The sequence below is a fragment of the Abrus precatorius genome, unplaced genomic scaffold (genome assembly GCF_003935025.1).
Source record: "Abrus precatorius isolate BTA unplaced genomic scaffold, Abrus_2018 Scaffold5, whole genome shotgun sequence".
NCBI lineage: Eukaryota > Viridiplantae > Streptophyta > Magnoliopsida > Fabales > Fabaceae > Abrus > Abrus precatorius.
Window position 1 is genome coordinate 17,809,788 of NW_020874395.1, and position 9,763 is coordinate 17,819,550.

At 44.9% G+C, this 9,763-nt stretch overlaps 1 protein-coding gene across 1 annotated transcript; it reads right to left on the bottom strand.

Annotated features, from left to right (window-relative positions):
* Window positions 1-7,617: 7,617 nt before the first annotated feature.
* Window positions 7,618-9,752, bottom strand: LOC113866844. The gene is made up of 2 exons (XM_027501643.1): window positions 8,359-9,752; window positions 7,618-8,251 (listed from the first exon to the last, which is right to left on the bottom strand). Exons 1-2 carry the CDS (start codon window positions 9,750-9,752, stop codon window positions 7,618-7,620), a joined length of 2,028 nt encoding a protein of 675 aa, XP_027357444.1.
* Between the last annotated feature and the right edge of the window lie 11 nt (window positions 9,753-9,763).

The window sequence follows — 9,763 nt, forward strand, 5'->3', positions numbered from 1 at the left end:
AAATATTTAGAGTTAATAGTTTGCATATTTAAATATTTACATACTTACAATTAAAGTTCTGAAGAAAAAACGAATATCTTACATTGACCAGTCATAATTGTTCTTTCTTGAGAAACGACTGTCTTCAACCTTTGCTCTGGTGTCCTTCTAACAATTGCTGATGTAGAAGGGTACCTGCAAAAGGCACTCCGATGTTGAAGTTAGGATTCGGCTCAAAGCAATAAATGATATTCAATGATAAAGAGTTAACCCTTTACCTGCCCTTTCTACCTTTCTTTTATAGACACTGTAATGGGCTAATGGGCCTGTGTCAACTCTGACTTTTGGCCCTTTTCATGGTTTGGATAAAGTTCTAATTATTATTTATCTTTGAATCTTAGAGGTACTGATTTAGACTAGCCGAATAGGTATTCAGTTTCTTTTCTTCTATATGTAGGGTCCATCAATTTCCCTATCCCGTACACTAGTCCCCCAAGCCCGAAGAGGTACGATTTGAGGGCTTTAAATTAGGGGTACGGTCGGACGAGGACGGATTTTCTCATAGTGGACAACGTTGAGGATGGTATTCGGTTTGATCGGTAATCAAGAATACCTGGGGGGTATTCGGTTCGATTAGTGATTAAGAATACCCAGGGGGTATTCGGTTTAATCAGGGATCAAGAATACCTAGGGGGTATTCGGTTTGATCAGGGATCAAGAATACCCAGGGGGTATTCGGTTTGATCAGTGATCAAGAATACCTAGGGGGTATTCGGTTCAATCAGTGATCAAGAATACTTAGAGGGTATTCGGTTCAATCAGTGATCAAGAATACATTACCTGGGGGGTATTCGGTTCAATCAGTGATCAAGAATACCTAGGGGGTATTCGGTTTAATCAGTGATGAATACCTAAGGAGGGTATTCGGTTTTTTAATAAAGTCAATGTAATCCGAAGAATTTAATAAATGAATAATAATAACTGTTCATATAATAAAAAATGGAAACGGATTCTTCTAGAATGTCAAGTACTTTTTAGGGTTTCCTCGATATGCGTGCGTGAAACGAAAGGGTAGTCGATCCTCACCGCTCGATCTAGGACAAATCTGTCGGTTGGAGAGGGATGTGACCTTTCGTATATCCAAGGGCCCTCTATAAATATGTGGTGGTCCAGGTGCTTTGTTCTCTACTTTGTCTCTATACTGAGAAGTATATGCTATTGCTCCAAACCGAAGGGTATTCAATCTTTCTTTTTCAAACCGACTTCTGTGAGGTACGCTTCATTCTTTCCCTTTTTTATCATGGCCGGATCCTTAGAATGGGAAGACTCGTTGTCTGAGTCGTCCACGCCGGGTAGTGTTGATAGTCAACATGCTGGGAAAACCGGAGGGGGGGTAAAAGCACTTGGTTCAGGACCTAGTAGGGATGATGAAGGCGTAGAAATTTGCGTTAGGGAGTGCAATGACGAAGCTGAATCGTCAGAGTCCACCAATTCTGATTCTTCTGAACCCCTACCGAGCATGAGCCCCTTAGGGAGAGACCAGTACTTCCCCCTTGTACTATTCCTGGATACGAGTGGGTGCACGGTGAGGTAGCTGCCTACTTTTCTCGGTATAGGAGAAATAAAGATCTCCAATCTTTTGTTGACCATGTGGACATTTCATTGTGGGAGCCGTCCGATCCCTACCCTATATTCATTAATCCTTGTCGCGGGGATGAAACTGAAGACCCTGAGTTTGTTTTTCGAGGGGGTGCCGGTATGACCGACACCTTCTTCATGTACGAGTATATGTTTAGGGAGCTGAGTATAAAATTGCCTTTTAATGATTTTCAACTGGGGGTGTTGCGAGTTTTAAATGTAGCGCCGACACAACTCCACCCGAATGGGTGGGCGGCTATCCAAGCTTTTAGAGTACTTTGTAAATTTCATTATATTGAACCTAGCGTAGGATTGTTTCTTCATTTTTTTTGTACTCGTCCATCGGACCTTGCCAGATGGGTATCGTTAATAAGGCAACCAGATTTGCCTTTGTTCAAGCCTTATGCCTCGTCTTTTAAGGGTTTTAAAACTGGTTTCTTCAAAGTAACCGTCCATCTTGTAGGTAGAAATTTTTTCTTTGATAGTGAAAATAATCCTCTTTTTCCTTTCTATTGGACCCGGGTGCCTCGCCGGTATGACTGGATTCCCGAGGATATGTTGTTGGCTAGGGAGTTAGCGGCATTGGAATATTTAAAGTCTCTTCCCCGAGACCTTCCTACCCAACATATACTTTTAGTATTAAAATCTCCTCAACCTCGCCTGGACATGGATGGTATGTTACGTGATTGTGTTTTTTATTTTTGGGTTAAACGATATTAACTTGACTGGCTACTTTTTATTGTAGGTTTAATGGCTCAACGGGGGGTTCATGTGCCGACACATCGGAAAACTTTGAAAGCTAGGGCCCCTGAGAACACGCCCACCGAAGAGCACCGACATCCTCAACTGGACCAGATTTCTGTTGCGACCGAGCCGCAACCTCCTCCCCGAGACCTTGTTATTGCCGAAAACCAACCGAAAAAATGAAAAGACAAGGGGAAGGAGAAAGAGAAGGGCAAAGAGGCGGATAGAGAGAAGAAAAGAAAGCACTCTCATTCAGGAAGGCCGAGTGGCTCGGATGGTAGCCGTCATCAGGGTCGGGGTGAGCTGGCCTCCGGCGCTGCCAGTTCCTCTAATAGCGTCTTCCCTTCTTTCTTTCTGACCGACGCCTTCTTCAACCATGGTGTTCATGTTGGCCGAGCAGTTGCACCTGACCTGTTGTCGGATGCAGGAAAGGAGGCGGTTAGCAATCTTGAGATCGAGTCCGTGTGGAAATACTTCTCGGAGTTTCAAATCCGAGCTATGATGATGCTCCGACGATTGGCTCTGGAGCCCACACGGGAGATGAGAAAGGTTCAAAACGAGTATGCTGCCGCTCAACAAACCCTTGCAGAAAATGAGGAGATTCGGCAAAATCTGGCCGAAACCAATAAAGCTTTGGAAGCTGAGGTTATTCAATATAAAGAACATTATCATATAGTGGAAAACCGGCTCCAAGCTACTGAACAAGCATTGAAGGCGAGGGAAGAGGAGATGGAGGCTTGGAGGGTAAAGTCTGTAGGGTTGGAGGAGTCCTTGAGGGCCAAATCTGCTGAAATGGAGGAGGCCGTGGCTGCTGAGAGGCACAGGGCGGATGATGAAATGAAAGCTTTTGCCGACAAGTGTTCAGCTCAAGTGGCTATTGAACACGAGTCGGGTTTTAATCATGCCGTTCGCCAGTGCTATGGTTTTTGCCAAGTGCCTCCTGACTTCCAGTTCGATCTTACTAGAGATTTTTTCGGCGGTCGGTTCCTAGCATATAATGACGTGGATGAAGATTTAGAGCCTGATGCCGAAGCCCCTCCACGAAGAAATATAAGCGTCGATTCTACAGCCCCTGATGTAGAGGCGGCCGGTCCTGATACCTCTCGCCCAGAGAATTAGTTTAATTTCTGTTCTATTCATGGGCCGAAGTGCCCCATTTTTTGTAATCTTTTTGACAGAAATAGAAATTCTCACTGGTGTTCACTTTTTGCTAAAGCAGTTGACCATTTTTCCTTTTACATAACGGTATTTATTCTAAATAGCTTCTTCGTTAAACCGAGTAGGGGTAGATAAATAAATTTAATCGACTAGGTGCCATTTAAAATATCATTAAAGTTCCATTCTTATTCGAGTAAGGGTAATTGGTCCGGGAAAGTTCAACCTTGAATGGAAATATAATTGATTCACCTTAACCGAGTGGAGGTAGTTGGGAGGAAAAAATTCATTTTTTAACCGAGTGCGGTATTCGGGATGTAGGATAATCAATTCATCGTTAACCGAGTGGGGTACTCGGGAGGGAAGTAGTTGATTCGTCCTTAACCGAGTGGGGGTACTCGGGAGGGAAATAATTCATCCTTAGCCAAGTCATACTTGGGAGGGAAATAGTTGATTCGTCCTTAACCGAGTGGGGGTACTCGGGAGGGAAATAATTAATTCATCCCTAGCCAAGTCATACTTGGGAGGGAAATAATTGATTCGTCCTTAACCGAGTGGGGGTACTCGGGAGGGAAATAATTAATTCATCCTTAGCCAAGTCATACTTGGGAGGGAAATAATTGATTCGTCCTTAACCGAGTGGGGGTACTCGGGAGGGAAATAATTAATTCATCCTTAACCGAGTCATACTTGGGAGGGAAATAATTAATTCATCCTTAACCGAGTGGGGGTACTCGGGAGGGAAATAATTCGACCTTAGCGCTTGAAAGATGTTTAGTGCATAAAAAACCGTATAGGTAAAAAAAGAAGAATTTTATTGATTAGGTGCCTCGTTAAAAACCTTCTCAAGAAAACCCCTTTCACTTTCTTTTTTGAGAGGATAAAACCTGGGATAGGAAAAGAGTACACCTGTGCACGTATTACAAGGTTTTAACTATAGTAATGCTTCAAATGAGTGACATTCCAGGTTCTAGGTATTAGCTTTCCTGCCAACGTTTCCAACTTGTATGCTCCGTTATTTAATCTTGCAGTTACCCGAAAGGGGCCTTCCCAGTTAGCTGCCAACTTCCCTTCTCGCCAATCTTTGCGTGCGTCCCGGATTATTCGCCATACCAGGTCATTTTTATAGAATTGTCGTGGACTGATTTTGGAGTTGAATTTTCTAGCCATTATTCTTTTGCTAGCCTCGGTCATAATGGCAGCGTGGTCACGTATTTCATCTATTAAGTCCAGGTTGACGGCCAGAGCCTCTTCATTAGCCGATTCCTCAAAATTCTCCCTTCTGAATGATGGCTCTCCAATTTCTACTGGCACCATGGCATCAGTACCATAGGTAAGTCGAAAGGGGGTTTCTTTTGTTGTGGTCTGCGGCGTGCACCGATAAGCCCATAATATCTCAGGCAGCTTCTCTGCCCACTCTCCCTTTGCCGAACCCAACCTCCTTTTTAATTCATGTAAGATCACTTTGTTTGCGGCCTCGGCTTGGCCATTCGTCTGGGGGTGTTCAACAGATGTAACTCGGTGTTTGATATGGAGGCCTTCCAGGAACTTGTTGAACCGACGATTCGCAAACTGAAGCCCATTATCGGTAATTAGCGCATGAGGGAGGCCGAACCGAGTAATGATGTTTTTCCACGTGAATTTTTGTACGTTGTTGGCAGTAATAGTGGCTAAGGGTTCGGCCTCTATCCATTTGGTGAAATAGTCTACGGCGACGAGGAGAAATTTACATTGCTCTTTTGCTAAAGGAAAAGGACCGAGGAGGTCCATTCCCCAAATAGCAAAGGGCCAGGGAGAACTAATGTGGCGAAGAGTATCGGCGTGTTGGCGCAGGTGAGGGCCGTGTTGTTGACAGGGAATGCATCTTTTAACAAACAAATGACAATCTTGAGTTATTGTTGGCCAGTAGTATCCGGCTCTGAGCACTTTCGCTGCCATAGTTCGTCCGCCCGAATGGGTTCCGCAAATTCCTTCATGGATCTCTCTCATGATGTAGCTTGCTTGATCGTCATCTAGGCATTTAAGCATGGGGGTGGATATTCCTCTTCGGTACAATTCTTTGCCGAGAAGAAGGTATTTGGCTGCATGTGCTCTTATTTTCTTAGCTGCAGCTGTATCCTGTGGGAGGCTGCCATCAGTGAGGTATCGGGTGAGAGGGGTCATCCAGTTATTAGATGGATTTTCTATGTCTATGCATTCTTGTTTGGTGACACTAGGTTGGGGGATTTGTTGGTGAACCACGCTCTGCAGCTGCCCTGGTTTTCGTTGGCTAGCCAACTTAGCTAGCCTGTCGGCTCGTGCGTTCATGTTCCTTGGTGTGTACCGAATACATACCTCCTCAAACTCGGCTTTTACTTTCTTGACCTCCTGGTAATATTTAAGCATGACCGAGTCTCTGATCTGATAAGTATCGTTAACTTGTTCGGTTACAATTTTTGAATCACTCCAAGCAGTAACGCGTTTAACCCCCATCTCCTTTGCTAGCCTGAGACCGGCGAGTAAAGCTTCATATTCGGCTTGATTGTTGGATGCCTTAAATCCGAACCGGATAGACTGTTCAATGGCGAATGCATTCGGTCCTTCAAGAATGACCCCCGCTCCACTACCTAATTGATTTGATGATCCATCAACATGCACATTCCACATGTCTGAAATGGTATCATGTTGTGTAGTGAACTCATTGATGAAGTCGGCTAACACTTGGGCTTTAAGGGAGCGTCAGTTCTCGAAATGGATATCAAACTGAGATAATTCAATTGTCCATGCCACCAACCGACCAGCCAATTCTGGTTTCCTCAATATTTTGGCCATCGGACAATCTATACGTACCACCATCCGATGGCTCTGAAAGTAGTGTCTTAACCGATGAGCTGTATGGACTAGGGCAAGTACCACTTTCTCCATTAACTGGTACCGAGATTCAGGACCTTGGAGTGTCCTGCTAACAAAATATACGGGGTTCGGTTCAGGTGTTTCTTAAAGTAGAACCGAACTGACGTCGTGATCGGATACAGCCAAATAAACAATCATTTCCTGATTTGGTGTTGGTTTAATCAACACAGGTGGTGCCGCCAGCACATGCTTGTATTGTACAAAGGTGTCCTCACACTCTTTGGACCAAGCAAATTTTTAAGATTTTTTCAACAATTCGATGAAAGGCTGAGACCTTTCTGCCATTACTGGCATGAATCTAGCAAGGGCTGTGATCCGCCCGGTCAGTCGTTGCACGTCCCTGACATTGCGAGGACTGGCCATGTCAATGATGGCTCTACATTTGTCGGGGTTTGCCTCAATCCCCCTTTCTGGCAACATGAAGCCCAAAATTTTACCGCCACCTACACCAAACGTACATTTTTCAGGATTGAACCTCATACCATGTTTTCTGGCTTCTCCTAATACCTCATCTAAGTGGTCAAGATGTTGCTTCAATGCGAGGGATTTAATTACCATGTCGTCTACATACACCTCCATGCATTTACCCACTTGTTTTTCAAAAATTTTGTTCATGAGTCGCTGGTATGTTGCTCCTGCATTCTTCAGACCAAACGGGATCACTCGATAACAAAAATTTGTTGAATTTGTGATGAATGCTGTTTTTTCCTCATCCGGGGGGTACATTCGTATTTGATTGTACCCAGAATAAGCATCCAAAAAGCTCAGTATTTTGTGACCGGCTGCACCATCGACCAAGGTATCAATGTTTGGTAGTGGGTATGCGTCCTTTGGGCATGCTTTATTGAGGTCCGTGAAGTCCGTGCATATTCGCCATTTGCCGCTAGCTTTTTTAACCATGACAATGTTGGCTAACCATGTTGAATACCTGACCTCTCGGATAAAGCCAGCTTGTATCAGTTTGCTGGTTTCTTCTTTTACTGCCTTTGCTCTATCACCACCAATTTTTCTCCTCTTTTGAGCTACCGGCTTGGCTCCTTTATAGACCGATAAGTGGTGACAAAGAAATGCTGGATCAATGCCAAGCATATCCGAGGCTATCCAAGCAAACAAATCGGCGTTATTTACCAGCATCTTTTGGAGGACGGCTTTTTCTTGTTCGTTCAAACCGATCCCTAAATACGCAACTTGTTCTGGCTTTGCTCCTAGTTAGAAGGATTGTTTGTTTTCATTGGGCTCGACACGATATTCCGCATCCATTCTAGGATCAAGTTCAACATCCAACTCTTCTTCCAACCAAGGGGATACAATATTGACATCACGGTTATTCCCATGAAATGGTTTAAGGCGTAAACTTGCAAAGTAACATTCCCTGGCTGTTTTTTGATCAGCATGGACGGTAACAATTCGGCCTCTTTCAGACAGAAATTTCATGTCCAAGTGCGGAGTGGACACTATGGCCTTCAATTTGTTCAGGGATGGTCTGCCGAGTAGTATATTATAAGATGTGTTTGTGTGTACTACAAGATAAGTGACTCTTATGCTTTTGCCCTCATGTTCTGATCCAAACGTGGTATACAAGTCAATACATCCCTTGGTCTCTACTCGTTCCCCGGAAAACCCAACCAATGGTTCATGGTATTCTTTGAGCTCTTGTTCTGCGATGCCTAATTGCTTGAATGTATTCCTGTATAGGATATCGGCCGAGCTCCCTTGGTCAATTAGTGTTTTTCGAACAGTGCAGTTAAGAATGTCTACACTAATTACCATGGGATCATCCTGCACCGGATCGACTTCCTGAAAGTCATCGTCAGTGAACGTAATAGGCGGGATCCGAATTCTGCTGCCCAATGAAACATTATTGACCGAACGGACATGCCGAAGATGCCTTTTTCTAGCTGAATGGGTAGGTCCTCCACCAGCGAACCCTCCGGCTATGGTGTTAATGACCCTTTTCGGGTACTTTTCTTCAAATCTTCTAGCTGGGGGCTTTCTGGACCTGCTCCTGTGGTCCTGTGTCGTTCAATTTTTTTGTGGTCGAATCTCTTTGGTGAATCAGGGTGACGATCTCTTCCTCTGTTAGATTGCTTTGTGGGATCTGTCTGTACAAAATCTTTTAGGTATCCACCTTTAATCAATTCTTCAATTTTGTCTCTCAGTGCCGTACACTCTTCAGTAGTGTGACCCCTGTTCTGATGGTATCGGCAAGACTTGCTTTTATCTGCCCGAGGGGGAGTGTTAGCGCGTCTAGGCATTCTCAATATTTCTGTGGCCAACGCTTGATCAAGTATTCTGGCCTGATTAGTGTTGAGCGTCGTGTAGGACGGATACTTCGGTCGCCGAGGTGGTCGCTCAAGTTCATTTCCTCTGTCGTTCCCCCGCCTTGCTTTAAAGGCCTCCTTTCCTTCTATATCTTTTGAGTTAGATCCTTGGTCCATCCGTACCTGGCTCCGATATTCGGATAATTCTTCCATTTGCATGTACTTCGCAGCCCGACTCCTTAACTCGTCTAGGTTAATCGGGGGCTTTTTGCAGAGGCTATTAACAAAGGGTCCCGGCTTTAACGCTGTTGTGAGGTGGTGCATAACTACTGCTAGTTCCAAGTTATGAATTGAGAGAGTCACTTTGCCAAAGCGTTCCATGAACGCTCTAAGTGATTCTCCTTTCTCTTGGCGAATATTGACTAGGGCCAAGGATGTTAGGGGATGGGGTCGGCTTGTGGCAAACTGCAAGTTGAAACGTCTTGTGAGAGTTGTAAACGAGTCGATGGAGAGAGGGGGGAGTCGGGTGAACCAACTGAGTGCAGGTCCTTGGAGTGAAGTAGGAAAAATTCTGCACCATAAGGCATCGCTTTCTGTGTACAGACCGACCTGCGTTGTAAAGATATCCACGTGTTCTCCGGGGTCGGATGTGCCATCGTATTTGTCTATTGCCAACCCTCTCCAATTATCGGGCAGCTTGGCTTCCAGAATGCGGTGAATGAACGGGCTCCGGTTCACAAGGTCGTCCCGGTCATCTTTGGTTGCCGATTGATAGACTTGCCTTGATTTGTCTTGCAGTGCTGAGGATTCCCCTTGATCTTGGATGAAAGGCGTCGTTTGGGAAGGGATGTGTGTCCTTATTTCTTCCCTTAAGCCAGCATTTTCCCTCCTTAGGGCCGAGAGTTCCAGTGCATCTCTTTCGCGTTCCTTCTTCATCTCCATCATTTCTGCCTTAAGCTGCCTCAGTGCAGCTAGAATGCTTTCCTCCGTTCCTCCCTGCATCACCACTTCAGGTACTGGTTCCTCTGGCGTGATGCCCTCCATTTGTTGCCGAGAGGTTCCTTCTTGCTGGCTTCTCGTCATTACCATGCTTA